Source organism: Osmia lignaria, chromosome 9 (assembly GCF_051020975.1).
Source record: "Osmia lignaria lignaria isolate PbOS001 chromosome 9, iyOsmLign1, whole genome shotgun sequence".
Taxonomy (NCBI): Eukaryota; Metazoa; Arthropoda; class Insecta; order Hymenoptera; family Megachilidae; genus Osmia; species Osmia lignaria.
The window spans coordinates 2,081,428-2,099,693 of record NC_135040.1 but is presented as its reverse complement, the minus strand read 5'-3'; the positions used below and the strand labels follow the sequence as shown (position 1 = coordinate 2,099,693).

The 18,266-nt window shown below is 31.0% G+C and overlaps 1 protein-coding gene across 7 annotated transcripts in view; it reads left to right on the top strand.

The window, feature by feature from the left end:
• Positions 1 to 577: 577 nt before the first annotated feature.
• The window catches only part of LOC117609900 (neurotrimin), a 454,130-nt gene continuing 436,441 nt past the window's right edge, over positions 578 to 18,266 (top strand). For 3 of the 7 annotated variants that reach the window (XR_004582720.2, XM_034336659.2, XM_076689916.1), the window contains exon 1: positions 578 to 731. Coding sequence is in view for 6 of the 7 variants with exons in the window: in XM_034336659.2 (XP_034192550.1) it covers positions 659 to 731 (73 nt within the window). In the remaining variant the exon portion in view is untranslated. The remainder of the gene's footprint in view (positions 732 to 18,266) is intronic. The other 4 variants (XM_034336660.2, XM_034336656.2, XM_034336661.2 and 1 more) reach the window with 2 other exon arrangements.

Here is an 18,266-nt window from a genome sequence, read left to right as displayed (position 1 = left end):
AGGCACCGAATTAATTTGTACACCAAATATGTTTTCCAACAGTATGCACAATTAATATTTAAAAACAAAAATAACAGGGAAAAATAGAATAATAGTCAAAAGTAATATGATTTATTACCCCATTTATTATTTTATGATCCGACAATAAAACTGTAATTTAAATTAATTTCAAATATTAGTAATATGAATCGCAAGAAAAAAATTATAACAAGCACCGAAAGGGTTAATTCAGTGTAACAAACTATCACCTGCTTTTCAACTCGCACCGGGACGTTTCAGTTTCCGTTCCGCACATCGGAACTTCCTGGTGTCACTTGAAAGGCAGGCTGCGTCGAATTTCCTCGATATAAACTTTCCAAACACGCTTCGAGAAGTATCTATCCCTCTTAGAAGCAGCTGCAGCTTTTTTTTACAAGTTGTTCGACAAATATCCAAAATCTTAGTTGCACGAGGCGAGGCGAGGCGACCATAGCATCGCAAGCGTCCCTGTGAGTAGTCAAGACACGAAAGAGACAAGGCACGTGGTACTGAGGACGCATGCGCGTCGTGTTGCTCCTGCAGGACTTCGCACGGCAAGTCAGTCTGCAACTGGACTCCGTCTCGCGTGCGTTTTCCGGCTGTGCGTGATAGTGAGAAAAACGAACCGGGAACATCGACCATGACAATAACAATACACCTGATAATCCTTTGGACTACGGTGATCGTCGTTGCGGCTGTTCATCGATCAAATGGTGAGTGATCAATTATTCAACGAACGAAACTTTAAATTATTCCGTAGATTTTTTCACAGTCACTGCGATCCTTTCTCTAAGTATCATTCCGGGAAATTATAAAGTTTTGAAGTGGGTAGGTTGTGAGAATATGTTAGGTTAGGTTACTTCAAATCGTTGGTACGTCAAACGTTACATAATTCTATGACTGCATGAGGTAGTGGAAGTTTTTGTAGGAAGAATTAACGCGAATACAGGCAAACAATGGAAGAACGTAACGGATAAACGGATTAAGGAATAAAGGATATTTGTTGTATACGTGCTCCTTGCACATCATTTATTATGATTATGCAAATCCCGCGTTGCCCGCTACGCTGCTTCGAAAAGCTTCCCGTTTAGAAGAATATTTTCAATTAATTTTTTGTCGTTCTATTCAGATACATGATTTAATCCAGTGTTCTTAAGTGACAGCTTGTTTCGATTAACATGCTGATGAAAATAATGTAGATTATAACGGGTATTTGTGATTTTATGGAATACAAATTATTTTTAAAATTTCTTTAAAATTATAAATAAATGTTAGCGAATAGTGTTAAGAATTGTGATGGACGTCCATCATTAGAATTTGAAGCAGATTTGTTTATGGTATTTAATGAAGGTCGTAAGGGAACGTAAACACGTGTTCGAGCAAAAGCGTGCACTGATACGTGAACGTACCCAAACAGAATATTAGGGGTGTATCAAGATTTTAATTCTCCTTGCAGATTTTTATTTTTATATTATATACAGTTACTTATATTTATTAATATTCGGACATCATTTCTCACTTTGTTTCTTCGTATAAATAATAATTCGAATATTTTCTTTCGCTTATATTATGATAATGAATTCTGATACAAATCGTTTAAAAAGGTAAAGGCGAGAAGTTATTTGAATTTCAAATAATTATACCAGAGGGATGAAAAGAAAAATTATGTAAATCTTAATTTTATGTATTCTTAATTTTTTTTGTTTTGGGGAACGAACAATTTTTGGGTTATGCATTTTAATCAATTTAACATATTATTATATACACCAGACGATATTTGTATTTCATATTATTTTCATTTTCTAAATTTTACATTGTTTCTTTTACAATTATTCTTTCAACCTATGAAACTCTTTTGTTTAAAGATTATATATTGATCTTTAGGTTAATGTCTTTGTATTTTGTCAGTTTGGATCTCGTTTGACCCAGACTCCACTATTCAAGAGTTAAGAATTTATTTTTTACCTATTATAAATTTTGTATACAACTGTTTGAAAGAAACATGTAGTTACCTAAAATCAATAAAAAGTGCAGGAAGTTTAGGAACTTATAGAAACATAAAATTATAAGATCCACTAAAGCTTAGAAGAAAAAGTAAACTTTAGCATCAAAATCTTCCTGATTATTGTACACCTAACTGTGCATTTCGATTTAATTATTGCAATATTCTCTGGTATTACAATATCTGTTAATAATTATACAAGGTATGTTTAAATTATTACACTGATTATAAATGTTATTCCAATATCTTTTTAACATATATTTCGTTATCATTAAAATTCTAATAATTTAAACATATGTAATCCAATTTTAATTACATTTGCACATTTTACCTTGTAATAAGTTCCTTACACAATATGGTGCTTTGCAAGGATATTTATTATACTATAAAGTTTATGTCTATATTAGCTGTGATCATCCTCTTGTTATGACGTGATAACAGAGTTATTATACTTCAGAGGATAATCATTTATTTACTTCGTTATCTTTAAAATCTGAGGGGATTAACATAAATTGTAAGCTAGAAGTATCGAAAGATTTAAGTTATTTGAATTTTTAACCATCGCGACTATAAATAATAAATTATTTAAAATATTTAAGTAATAGAACAAAATATTTCAAAGATATCGCTGGAAAAGTCGTTTCAGTTAAACCTAGGTAATTAGCCTTCTTTCTGCTACAAGTTTGCAATTTTTATTCTAATATAATTGTTTCAAAAATGTTTGACGTATCAAAAACAAGAGTAGAAAATAATGTAAGGAACGACGAAGGTTGGGTGACTTGAATCGAATCGCGACTTCATCGTGCCGCGACTGTTACAACTTCCCAAAAGCCTTTTGAAGGGTACAGGTGTGGGGGATATTTAGGGGCACCAGCGAGGTCGGAAAAAGAAGTTTGCGTGGTGCCGTCGCGAAGCCAACATTGCTCGACACTACTATAATAAAAGAGTTTCACTTTTTGATTAATAAACAATATACACAAAGCACTTCAATTGTATTTCGATATCATTATTCCTGACATTTCAAAACAATAGTTTTTAGATAAATACGCTCTGTGAAATTGACAGTTTAAACAGGAAAATGAAACAGGAAAAATATAATAGGACAGCTTTGTTCGTACTGTAAATAATGAAAATAGAAATTCAATGACTATTTTACCATCAAGAGGTGATCTTGAATACAAATATTCAAGATAAACATAACTGGTTTTAAAAACTCCTGCATATTTTTGTAGATTGGTAGATGCAAGATAACGTTACCTCCAACGTCGTTGATGTCATGTAAATAAATGCAGATTGAAGAAAGTTTTATGCTATAAAATGTGGACTAAATCTCAAAAGATTTCCAGTATAGTGTGCTAAAAATTTTTAAACACATGCTTCTTCGAGGAAATCTACAATATATCTAGTATTTTTCTCTTCTCAAAGAAACAGGTTACAGCTTTTTATTTTAAACTGTAGAAATTTAAAAACAACTATAGATGTATGTTAATTTACTTTTTATTCTTTAATTACTGATTTTTTCAGTTTATTTAATTCAAAGGTAATTAAGATTCAACGCTGCTTAAAATATTCTTTTTTTTATCTGCAAGATTGCATGAATACAACAATTTTGCGTTATTTAAAAAAAGTAGGGTGGTTAGAGCGTTAACCCTTCTTCAGATTATGGAAGGTCGCAATGGCTTAAATCTTCAAACCAACAATAAGTATGCTTAATTGCATATTAATATAATTACTTGAAAATTGATGTAATTATATTACATTATTTACAAAGTGAATTCGTTCGAATTTATTAAATCGTTAAAATGGCATTTAAACGAAATAACCCTAGAAAACGATTTATTTGAATATAGATTAACCCTTGCATCTCGAGTTTTTTTTTTTAAGTCATGTCAAAAGTGGTAGTATGTAGTCAAATGAACTAAAGAAAAATGTAAAATAATATAAATATGTGATATAGGTATGTTGTCCTACAGAGAGTCAGAAACATTCACTGAGAGTTATGGGTTCCAACATGGTCAAAAGAGTTAAGTAGTACGAGATCCGTAGCAAACTATAATTTTGATGATCTAATGTGTCATTTAGAATAAAATATATTGTTTCTAAGATATTTTCTTTACAGTATTAACCCTTTGATTAAACTTCACTTTAACCCCTCTAAGCCTTTGGCACCTATCATCCATCACTCCACCCGTTTTAACGCGGTGAATGCGTATATGATTATTGTTTCCTTCAGAAATTACAAGTTTTCGTGATATTCGTAAAAAAATTGGCTGTAGTTCAGAATGTTCCCAATGGCCAATTAACACAAAATTTGGAGAGGCGGAAATATAGAGGCTCTATATAAATTAATATGATAATATTAATTAAAAACACTTGTGGCACAATCTATAAAATTCTGTCTATACAGACATAACTGATACAATTATCTCCGTTGTAGTAGCCGTCGCGTTGTCCTCAAGTGTCACAGAGCAGTTGACACTATAGTGATATCGAATTTCGCATTTATAGGGTGTCCCACTTCAAATCTATTTGGAAATATTTTTTAACTTTTTTAATTAAACACTAGGTGGAGGATGTGTTAAGGAGAGTAGGCATTTTTCGAGGACAAAAAATCGAATTTTTCAATTTTTTTATTCAATAATAAACAGTATTTGTAATTAAAATCTGTAATTAAAACAATTTATTGGACGCGATAAGCGGGCGAAAAATGCTCACAAAGTTGGGTCCGACAGATTTTATATTTTTTATATTTATAAGATTTTGGACACATGGTTCCTCTGTAAAATCACGTTTTTCGGCACTCATGTTACTTTTCCTCAGCAACCCTACAACCGATAGAGTTGAATTGATTGGAAATCGGTTTATAGCCAGATTGGCAGCATCTTTTATGTTGAAGGTAAAAGTACAAAAAAGCTCACGCACTGATAGAGTTGCATAATCTTTTCTCTTCGGTATTTCAACATTCTCTTTGGCTAAAATACACATCTAATATGATATTAGATGTTCTAATTTGAAGTTGATAGTTACAGTAGATCCTGAGAAAAAGAAACATGAAATTGTCTTATTTTCTATGTATCGCAGAAAATGCCCACTTCCCTTAAGTTAGGATTCCCGAGGCGGGGGTGTAGGGGAGGGACGAAGCCCTTACTAGCTATGACACATAGCTATATGACAGCTATACGAATTTTAAGGAAGTTAGCTATATAAATAAAAAAAATTATTGCATTAAAGTAGACTCTTGTTATATAGGAGAGGAAAATTTGTCAAGCTTCCAAACTTTTATTTTAAGGGTGGTGAAAGGGAGATGGAAATGTATTATTTTCATAAACTATGATTGTGAAAGGGTGACATTAGTATGTTTGAAAATTCGTGTGGAGATGAAATGGCAATATAAAGAGAGTCTGCTGTACTTATACTAAATCATACAAAATTCTACCATTTTATTTCGGTCAGCACGAAAGAAATTAGTATTGAAGTAGTTCGAGATACTAAATAGAAAAGTGAAGGATTCATTTTGAATATGTACATATATTGGGACACGGTTTTCTCCTTAAGTTTCTGTGATCCCTTTTTGGTTGAAAGCCAAAGTCGTGTATTTTCGTAGACGAACGACTTCGATTAACGTTTAACGTTACGAACGAGTTTCGTGTAGCCCTGTTCTTTACGATAATGCTTTAAAGCGCGAGTGTCTCGTTTTACTCGATAACTGGATTGAAAATATCACTGGCTAACAAGCTTGTAATATCTTTCGAATGGTGTGATGTTTCAAGCAAACATGCTTGATGAGCAGTATGAATATTCATTGTGTTACTGTTTCGTAAAAGTTTGTATTGGGATATTTATGAGCGCAGACCGAAACTGCGTTATGTATTTTACAAATAACCATGAACAACAAACTGTACCTATAAATAAGCAATGAACATTATTCAACATAACAAGTAAAGTACATATTTGACAAATTCGTCTCGTTGTTTCTAACAAATAAAATCAAGTTCGTTTATAATGAACATGATAAAGTCAATATTATTATAGTCATTTTGCTAAAAATAAAAATGAAGAGTATAAATTGTTACAATGTTTTATAAACATTTTAGCAGTTTTTATTTTTGAATGAAAGAATAGTTTGTTACAGAACAACAATAAATATTCTACATAACTGTAACTTTAACAACATGAAAATTCTAGGCAGTAAAAATAATTTAAATATAAAATTATTACTGGCAATTTTTGTTCTATATTTCAAAATAATAATACTGAGTCATTAATTATGAATTATCAGTCAGACATGGGCATCAGCAAAAATAAACTTTTATTCAAATAAAATTATTATTTTATTTTTATTTTGGTGGGTATTATTTCCGAAATAATGTGCTAAATTTTTTATTTATTTTACTTAAGATTCTGACACTTTGTGGAATTTATAATTTTTATAATTATATCGTTCTTATATCTTTCTTATACCTAACAGGAGATTATTAAACCTTGAACAGCGGAGCCAAACTTACAAAATCTATACAAGAATATTAACAACCAAAATTAGCTGCATAATTTGTAAACGAAAGGGTTTCATACATTAGAAGGACAATTTGTAAAGGACCAGTGTAAAATTTAGAGAATAAAACTAACATAAAGAACAAAATTAAATTAAAATTGTGGCTCTCTCCATGGCCTGCTGTTTGAGGATTAATAACATTATATTTGGGAATTCAATTTAACGTATTTTGCATAAATTACTAAGTTCTAAATTGTAATTAGCATGTGAAGGGGTGAATAGAAATAAGATTTAAAATAATTGTGTAACAAGTTAATTATCAAAATCATGAATACGTGACACTTGCTATCAAAATGTTAAATATTTGTTATTTCATCACTAACAAAGATATTTTTTAGAATACTGATGATAATATTTCATATTTACATTTGAATAATTAGTTGAAATGGTTATTTACTATGGTTATTATAATTTTTATCAGTAACTGTACTTTCGATAAATTCAACAATATATCCCCCTAACCCCACAATTTTTTATAATAAAATATTTTACAGTTACGCGAAAAACATTATACGCAACGATACATTTAATAAAAAAGAATTCTTATGCACCAGTTAGTCATTTTATCGTGAATTGATAATTACTTCTCGAAGTCATTGTACCACAAATGAAATGCCTGCAGGCTTGCAAATTGTGTCGCATTATTCTATTCGTGATTCGTAGCAATTTTAGGAGGTCCTTCCCGTTCAACGGTGCAGAAAGTGCTACTTCCATTGTGGAACAAAGTTATAGACCGACTTCTCGTGAGTGTTTGCCTCTTTCTGTGTTCTACATACATTCTTACCTTGTTACAAAATTTTCCACTTTATTCCTGTTAAGATCGGAACTTCATTCTCGTATGTTGTTAGCAAAATTCCATTTGCTAGGAAACATTGCCTCTAACACTATTTTGATGCTAAACAAGGAAATTTGACATCGTGTTATCATTTAATATCACAATATTATTTATTATCATTGTATAATACACTAGATATGCAATATTATTGATTGATAGATTGAGTTCTATAAATTAAATTATGTAACGCAATATCTTAGCTATTAAATTTTATTTTCAATAAAAAAATTTTTGTATTTACTTTATGAAAGTTTCTATTGCGTACGAGTTGCTATTTGGAAATTGAGAACTAATTAAGAGTTCATTAAGAATTAATAGAATAAACACTTCGAATCATAAATAAAGCTTTGCACTTGATTAATTTTATTTTGAAAATTAAAGTGTTATTAGAATACAACTTACATTATTATTTTTTATTGTCTAAAAGGATTTATGTACGGTATCGAGCAAAGTAGGGTTGCTGAGGGAGCAAGGATTCTCAGAATCGTAATTTCGATTTAGAAATCAACTGATACAGTTGTTAATTATTAAATATTATAAAATTGAGTATATAAATGAAAAGTACGAGTATGAAAGTAAATATTAATTACTCTGTCCAGTGCAGAAATATTAAAAATCACACAATACACTAAGTGTGTAAAGGAAATTTAAAACAGGAAGTATTTTTCACGTTATCACACGAAATGTATGGAAAATATCGGTTTTTAATTTTTTTAAGTACGGCGCGCCAGAACGAATAAACTGAAAAATATTAACGACAATAGTCATGCTAAAATCTAACTATTGTAAAAGTAAAAATTTAGTGCTTCGAAAGCTTCTATTCGAAATCTCCACTCGTCTACTTTCTTTTTGCGTTTTTGATTTTTATCTCTTGGGATTTACAGCCAACAAATCTGAAAAATTCACAATCATAAATAAACATGTCTAGAATATCCTAGAACTTTTTTTACTTTTTTGAATACCATTAAATAGGGAGAATATGGCAGAAACCGCTTTTTCGATTTTGCCTTGTAACTGCCTTCTCGGTTAAAATAAAGGGTTGAAACTTGGTATATAACGTTTTTTTGGAAGATATTAAATGGTGCATTACCGATTAAAATCGGTTCAAAAGTACTTTTAACCATTTTATCCTGCTATACCCTTTTCCCGCGTAAACGATTTTACGCAGGTTCCGTTCTTAAATGAAAAGTCGCGATTTTCGGAAATTTTAATTACTTATAACTTTTAAGTGCATTGACCGATCTCGATCGAATTTTCAGCACACACATAACTTATTTGATTTCTACAAAAGACATATTTCAAATTTTCATTATAGACTCAGGCAAAAAAGTTGACAAATTACGCTTCACAATTTCTTTTCACGATTACAACAAATTGTAATTTTTTAAAACGACATAAGTACATATCTTAGTAAATTAATTTGTATAGTTTCTCGAGAAACCTCAAGTGATTCGATTCAATTTCAAATGAGGTATTCTGTTTTAAACGGTGTGCGAATACTTTTGCGACCCACTGTAAATCCATAACAGTTTGACACCTGCAGAGCATTTGATCAATGGGTACTTTAGAATCGAACCTTCGTTATTTTTAGGGAAATAAATAATCAATTTTAAAATAAGTACTAAAATTTCATATGCAAATTAGGCATAGCTTAATTTCCAAGAGAAGACCAGTATACTAGACAATGTATCTAACAATCAACTACATTTAATCATAAATCATTTTAATCTTTTAATCTACATCAATTTCTCAAACATTCCAGATTTGCTAATAATGTACCCAGGCAATGGTAAATAATTCTACCGTTAAATAATAAAGAAGAATTTAAAGAAAATAACTGATCATGCTAAATATTGTCAGGGATACGTGCAGAATTTTAACTGGAAACTTCGTCTCTGCAATCATCATTTCACCTTGTTATCAGGAAATTGCTAACGGAGGAAAAAAAATGAAGGCTTCGCACGGTTAGTGCTGCGTCGATCTTCGGAATTGCCTCCGATTTCTCTGGAGGAGAGCATCCCTCCAGAGAATCAACGGTCTGTGATAGACAGACTGCTGGTGACTGACTGTAATAATATTTCTGTCAAAATGATCCGGAGTCAAGGATGTGGCTAGCTATACTGGTGTACGCACATCGATACATTTCTGGTAATAAGTTACCTTCTGAATGTGATAACCTGTCACGATGAATTCGCTTCAGAAGCCCCGTCACGATGTGATTATCACATTTTGTTCTAGTATATTCGTTCATTTATTTGTATTATTGGTCTCGTTACAATATCAGACACGTTGAAATCGATAATAATGTTACAAAGGATTTTAATAAATTGTATTTATACGTAAAAGTGACAATATTAAAAATAGAAATACGAAGTGCAACAATGCGACAGTTTATTACTTCATTACTCTGAAGCTTCACATTTGCTTCGTAAATGATGATATTAAGTTCCTTCCAATGGTACCAGTCTCTACAATCGCAAATATTATAATATGTACGCGTGCATGTAAATGGAAATTCAATTTAGCACTTAGAACTTTCCTACAGCAGGCGTTTAATCAGAGCTTCTCACGAGATTGTATTCAGAAAACTGTTTAACTGGTAGCGATTTAGTGTTTGAAAATTGAGCAAGATTGCAGTTATGCGTACTAAAAGTGTCATATATAACAATTGGTTCAGGGAAATACATTTACCTGACATAACTGTAGATTACTGAAGAGTCTTCAAAAATTTCATATTTTTCTTAGTTAATAAGATTTAAGATTTTAAGTACTTTATTTTTATAATTCAATTTTTAAACTTGCTGTGGATAATTTGAAAAAATAGGTCAGTTATTAATGTTGCTTGGATCATCTTCAAATTTTATTATAATATTTTTAATACAATATGTTTTATCGTCATATGTTCAAGGTTTATTCAATATTTTTTGTTTTTATAACATTTTGACCAGGACCAAATTAAGAATTCTGGGGCCCTAGGGTTAGAAAAGAGGTTTCTCTTTTTTTAGTATTAATATTAATATAGTAATAGATAATCATAATATACGAACACAGAACGTACGTAATATCAAAAGAAAATAAGAAGCAGGGAATATGAAAAAATTAAACTAAAATTTCTGTTCATTTTTAATTTGTAATTACTTTTGTTTGTAAAGTATGATAGAAAGTAAAACTGTAAAAAATTAATAAGAAGAAATCACTCAATTACAATTTTTTTATTTTTAATCTTCTGGATCTGCTGAATTTTATCCTTGACTTTATATTAGGTACATCAGATTAATTATAGCATATCAAATAACTGATTTTGAAATATAAGACTGTTTCATCAGAGGAGAACGTTGAAGAACGTAGTCCAATTAATTAGATCCTCAGTGCATTTTACTTTTTACCAGGAACAAAGTCCTTCCTTTGTACAGAGGATGTATTTTTATTGATGCACAAAGCGCTTGGCGATATGATTGTTTTACTTTTCAGGGTGAAATAGCTTTCTTGATGATTTAGTATAAGAGCGCTTCCAATGATTCTGCTATCACTTTGCAGGGGCGAATAGATAGATCACACAGATATGTACTCCACAGGGGCGAAGTGACGGGTATCCTCTTCAAGGGTGCTTGTGGTTGTTCCTCAAATACCTCGAAGAACGAAGCGATAGGTATCCTGAGCAAGGGCGATTAGAATGCTTGTGAAATTGTTGAATAATTGCCAGATTTTGTTTTTATTTAACAATTTCATTTGTTTATTTTCTAAATTAAATTACCTACATATACTGCAAATAAAAAATATATGTATATAAATATTCAATATAGGTATTATTCAATATAAAAAATAAGTTAATTAACCATATCATTACCTTTTTTAAACAGCAATTAAATGATGGACTTTAGGGCTTTCAATATTCTTCAAATGAAATACTATTTTTTAAATAAAGCTAGGGATAAATAATTATTAGTTTGAATATAAATTTATTCAAATTTTAATTAAAAATTACTCATTATTTTCAAATCAGTTGATTTTATTCCAAAGTTTTATAAAAAGGCCTCCAAGTATATTTTTATTTAAATAAAAAATGATTTAATATTTCTAATTAATTTTGTATTATTTGTATCGTATTAAACATGACTGATTCTATTATACTAGTTAACGGATTAAAAATGTTCCTGAAGTAAATCACTTATATAGTAGAGCTTACAGTTGTAACATTCCATCCAAACAATGCACGATTACAAAAACGCTCGTACTTTAAAAAAAATTATTGTTGCACGTTGCAGGTTACCTATTACACAGCTCGTATTTATTTTTGCGAAAATTATTTTCGGGGATCATGAATAAATAAACTGAAAATTGAAATCTCTCACGAGTATGTAGGTACATTTAAAATTTATTCGCTTCCCTCTGTTTAAACTTTTAAATTAGAAGTTTCACTGAAATTTGTCCCAATTCTGTTTAAATATAACGGATCGAGAGATTAGCATGGATTACACTTCATTCCTGTGCGAAAGGTTTTAACTTTCAGAGTTAATGCATCGTTAATGACCATGGAAGCTACGTTAACCAAATACATTACTTATCGCTCTATAAATTGAATAACATTTAAGGTGTTCATTTAGTTTCAGATTATTTGCTTTGTAATTACTTGTAAGAATTTTAGTATAATATTGAATACAAAGCTGGGTATAATTTTGAAAATAGAAATATTTCAAATTGGAAGTCAAAGTTTAGCAGACAAAACAATTTTATTTTAATAACTGAAATTATTTTAGTATTAGTATCAGTATCAGTACCAGTATCAGTATTAGTATGTCTAAAATTATTCCCATTTAAAATATTATTTTACTTGAACTGTGTTGCGTCTGATATTTTGCAAATTTTATTTTATTATGAAAGTAAAATATTTTATTTTCTGGAATAAGTTCTTAAAATAGTATTTACTGCTTAATGTTAGATATTTTAAAAACTTATTTTAGAAGATATAATTTTTTTATTCTCACAGTTGTTTAAATAATTTGAAATAAAATTAACTATTTACTACTTACTGACACAGGATAGTCCGATGCTTCCCTGGAAGAACTACCGCATATGCGGCCTATTCACAGAGAAGACCAAATCATGTCTAGTACTTTCACGTCGTTACTACTTACTGACACCATTATATAGAAAGTATTTGCCTAAATAACAATTACAGTTCTAAAGCAATATGATGGATGTTACGCCCCAGCCTTCTTCATTTATAATTGCGCGCCTTAGTGCTTTTTTTTTGAGGTCCGCAGGGCGCCGATTGGCGTCGCCTATTGTAACCTATGCTGGACCCGTTCATAGGGCTACTTACCCATTGTTCTTCCAGATACGCCATGTTGCGCTGGTAGAGAAAGCGTAGTGACGCTATGTGTAAAATTATAGAAATGCGCAGTTATAAATGATAGTTTTATCTTACCTTTTGTATTATGAGTTATCTATTACAGTTCTTATATCCATTTATCCTTTTATTTTCATTATTATATTAAAATATATATAAATAATGACTTTATCACAATAGTATAACATTTTCATAATTATAACGGCATGATAAAAATGATTTGGCTGTAGGACGTATGGTTTGATAAATTAATATTCTGCGTTTATCAGAGGTAAAATGAAATTGAAAGAGAAGAAGGTAGAGCTAAGTGAACGTCAGAAACATAAAGCACCTGGAAGATGTAATTAAAACGGAACGCATAGAAATATGATGTACGAAATGCTCTCTCTGTAGGTGGATTTATTCTTCGTGATAGAATTGTTCTCTATATAATAGCGAGGACTTAATTCATTTTGTCAACGTCATTTCAGATACATGATTAATGTTTATCTTTGGATAACATGGAAATATATGTCACATTCCTACGTAGTTCAACACGCAAGAACAATGAATATTTGCATTCGAAAACAATGCTGATAAATGTGTTTCCTCATGACGTACATATCATATTTTGTATAAATGTCATTGAGTCACGTATGGTTAATAACTAGCATCATTCAAGTATAAAAAGTAGACTATTATGTGCCTATTTCTTTTTTAATTTTCAATGAAATACTAAGCACTAAATACTAGTACTAATACTAAATACTACTAGCAATTATTATTATGGGGTAGTATTTTATATTGCTTTACAATGAAATACTAAGCACTAAATACTACTAGTAATTATTATTATGGGGTAGTATTCTATATTACTTTACAATGAAATACTAAGTACTAAATACTACTAGTAATCATTATTATGAGGTAATATTTTATATTACTTTACAATGAAACACTAATTGTAAGTAATAAATACTGAATACTGAATAGTAAATACTAAATACTACTAGTAATTATTATTATGGGATAATATTTTGTATTACTTTTCATTAGTAATACTTACATTAGTTTTCTCAAGATTGCAATTTTTTAATATTTTACCAATTTTTAATACAATAGCAATTTGCACAGGATTAGATATTCAAATACTTAAAGAAAATGAAATTCTGCCATTTTCTTGTTAATTACTTTATTACAAGATTTGCCTCTTCACTTTTCACAGAGAACATGTAATACTGTTCAAAGAATACAATTAACTTAATTACATGTGCGGGGATCAGATTTTCAAAGTCTTTGTTCCTGAATATAAAACCTTACAATGCTAGAATCCTGTTCTCGACGTCTTCATTTTTGATTCGTAGCCCGATTTCGCGCCACCCTAGAATCTCACAATGTCTCGAAATTCAGATCAGAAGCGTTGTACGCTCCAATTTCAAGATAATAAAAGAATAACAAAGATGTAAAGGATCGAAACAATAGTACGAGCTACGGTATGGTACGTAAGGCTAGTCAGCAGCGATTTCGAACTTCATGTCACGGGCAGGCCCGTTAATTACTCGAGACCATGCGAATGAGAGAAATTCCTTTCTCTTTCTCCGAGAGTTGCGGGTGTTGTGTACAAATGACCAAGGTATGCAGTGTTATATAATGCAGGGCAATTTCCATTATACCACGCGTTTCTGTTATGTAAATAGAGACGCGTGCCTGAGTGGACGATGTTCGGCGGTGAAAATCCTGCGAACCAACAGGGAGAAAACAACATTCAAAATTAAGATATATAAATGTCGAACATTTGTGTATCCATATTTTTTGGTATTTACAACATCTGTATCTGATTCTTCTTTTTTAATTTAGATTTTAAACTTTTTGAACCGACTAATAGAAATTCTTGTATATAATTTCATCAAACTTGGTGAAATTTTCAGATGTAATTAGGCAAATTAAAAACACTTTAAGATTAAACCATTTTCAACAATATGCTTATAAGTTGTGATGCGCAAAATTCGAAAATTTTGGGTACCCGATACTCAGGTCGGGTCTGTATTGAACCCGAAAATTTCAGGTAGCTGATATTCGAATCGGATCGAAACGAATCCTAAAAATTTCGGGTACTCGAAACTCGGATCGGCTCGGGAATACTTCGGTCGACTTGCAATTCTTCAAATTCAGCAAACTGTGTTTTAGGACGAACTTTGTTTAATACCGTGAATTGAAAGAGTCCACAAAAAACTGCACCTAATTTTCGTATTAATTTGATCAAAACAATTCCCGACTCGATCCGAGTATCGGGTACCCGAAATTTTGAGGCTATTGGTCATCTATACTTTTGAACAATTCCTACCTAACTCGGTCCGGTCACAACAATTGCTATTCGATCCGGGTCGACCCGAATAATTCATACTCGACGCGACCGACCCTTAATTTTCGGTTTTTTACACATCTCTTCTTATAAGTATTTTTCAAGTTTTTCTAAGAACTGTTTCAAAATACACTGTGTCACCTCTTGGCATGACAATATTTATATTAATATAATATACTTATACACTATATTATAATAACGTATATATCAATAATATAAATATTATACTAATACATAAAGGTTTTTTCTTATTTACGTCATTATCAGGTGTTTTCTCAATATAATAAATTTAGAAAATTTAATTGAATATTTTTTTAATTTGGAATGGCACAGTAATTTAATTACTATCCATACAATTTTAATGGCTATCCTTAGATACTTTTTTCACTTGAAGTAAAATAGAAAATATAATTTTTTTTCCTGTCAATCGATACGATTCGTAAATCGACATTTATTCAAATCATAATAATTATTGTCGAAGTAAATTAGTTTCCGGGCGATTGCGACGAAAGGTAAATATTTTTATTTTCACGAAAGGGGACGTAATGACGGAGGTTCTCTCAAGATCTGTAAAGTTTCAGGAGAAAATTTCTGAGTATTACGGTCCCCGGTTCGAGCTCAGATGAAATCAACAGGCGACGAAGAAATTAACTTTTCTAATGGCCGCGCGTACTAGTGCATCGGGGGTGAGCATTCGGCGAAATTGTTATCAATGTACACACTTCGTCGGAAACTTCGTGCAATCGAACAATCGTTGAAGTTAAATTGGCTTGCTAATTAATTTCTACGCGAATGTTGGCCCGATCGAAGATCGACGCCCATTCCTCGTACGTATCAATGTCCATGATTTTCGTTATTTTTAGCTTCATTTAATTGCTGTTTTATAGTGACAATAGCATTTCACGTTAGTAAAATTATTATTAATATTTATGGTACGTTTTGAGTTTTGAAATGTTGTAATTATTTGTTTAAATCATGTATTTCAATTTTTATTTTATCTTCTTTTCTGTTGTCTTATTTTTTTGATATTTCGTTTTATATTGTTAAATACTAGATAAAATTACATTTTTTTGATTTTATATTGAATTTTAGAGGAAATCAAATTCCACATTCTTACGGCGCGGCGTTCCGACTACTAGTTATGGTCCTTTTTAGGTTTTCCTGTGTTATTTTTCCACATTGTGTAAGATGGACTATATGTATATGTATATAGTGATTGGTACACTCGCAATCAAATCAAGCTTCCTCAGGGAAAATGGTGATGTCTGGGATTCTCGCCCTTTCCCGTAGGCATTTCCCGGGCAAATGATAATATAATGTAGCGAAAGGGGTCTCATATATGTATATGTATATACAGTGTGATTCTCTCGCAACGCAAGACAAAAACCGTCTCGCAAAATCGAACTCTGCTGTTTTTGCGGGTAAAGAGACCCAGGGACCATATCGCCGGACCCAAAACTGCTTTGTGTGTGTTTATGGCTGAGATGAAGACAAGAAACGGAACAGCAGGGGTTCCATTGTGCGGCAAGATTTTTGTCTTGCGTAGCGAGAGAATCACCCTGTATATCTGTAACCTCCCACCACTTGTGTATGAACGTTTACGCGGGAAAATTTGAATTAATATTTACTTTGTTATTCGCACTTTTCAGTTATATATTAAATTTTATTTTATAGTTTTAATGTTAATATCGTCAAAATTAAGATTTTGAGAATTCCAGCTTTCCGTATATCGCTATTTTCCCTAGGGAAGCCTGCTCTGATCGCAAGTGTACTTATTTTAAGCTAAAGCTGCATTTTAAACCTTTATACACTCATGCAACTTTGAAGTAATACATCAAATTTTTGTTGAAAACTGGAAGCTCTTTTTTCATCCCTTTAACTCTACATTCTAATCAAATAAATTAACAGTAATTACAACAGATTACGGAGTACTGAAACAAATATTGCAGGTTAGAATTTCGTTGTAATTTAAAAGTGGAAGTGTGTTTGAAAGCACTTTATTACTTGCTTCTGCAAACAGAAAAGCAAAATTGAGCCCGCTGTATTTAGTAAATCCGCATCTTATATCATCCAAACGAGTCCTAATTTTACAAAGTCAACTTCAATTTGAATTGTTATTCGATAGTCTAAGATTGAAGTAAGTTGTTAAATTTGCGTAACAGTTTAAGGATATAAACCCAGATTATCTATTAAATTGAGTTTAATTTCAAATCTGCATTCTAATGATTAGTGCGCTGTGTCTCACTACACACATTCGTGCATTTACATTACACCTAGTATGCTACATGTTAAGCCTGGGACGACGGACCATGAAGAGAGCCACAATTTCAGTTTAATTTTGGATTTCATATCAACTTTATTTTCTAAATTTTACATTTTTCTTCCAATATATGAAACCCTTTCGTACATTTCACTTTAGGTTCATACCTTTGTACACGTTTTGTTAGTTTAGGCCACGATCGACCAAGACTCTGCTGTTCAGGGGTTTAAAGATTTCCATGTGTGCTATATTGCATAAAACTATTGCGTAAAAATATTAGTCTTTTTCCAGTGTAATAAATTGTTAGCAATGTAAATACAAGTACAGTTATATTGCCTAAAGTAATTTGGTTTTTGTTGAATTTAACACCCATTTAAGTAAACATATTCTCGAAGGAATTGTTTGTTAATAAAACATTTCTTTACGAATTTTTCTGATGCATTTTGCACGTTTCGATAATGTAGTAAATTGATTTCAGTTTGCATACATATGGAATCAATTTTACTATGTATAAATATTTGGCATTGTTCGGATATAATTATTTCATGAATGATGTTATTCAATTTTTATGTCAACAATATAATACAGTTGAGTTTCTCCACTTGGAAATATTTTATGTTATTTACCATAGATAACTTAGTATTTGGCTTAAGAAGTCAGAGGGCAGTTGTATTTTGCAGCTGCAAAAAATAGTAGAACGCATCTCATAATTAGAGAGTTGACATTAAGAACTTTATCTTCTTGCTTTATTATCCTCTTTCATTTTTCTGCCAACAAAAACACAGTAAATTGCAGGCATAAAGCTTAATTAAGTGCCTTACGAACATCTTGCAAAGATAGTCTTCCTTTTTAATCAAATACGTTTCTTGTATTAAAATTAAATTGACCTTTGAGTATAATTCTTCTGT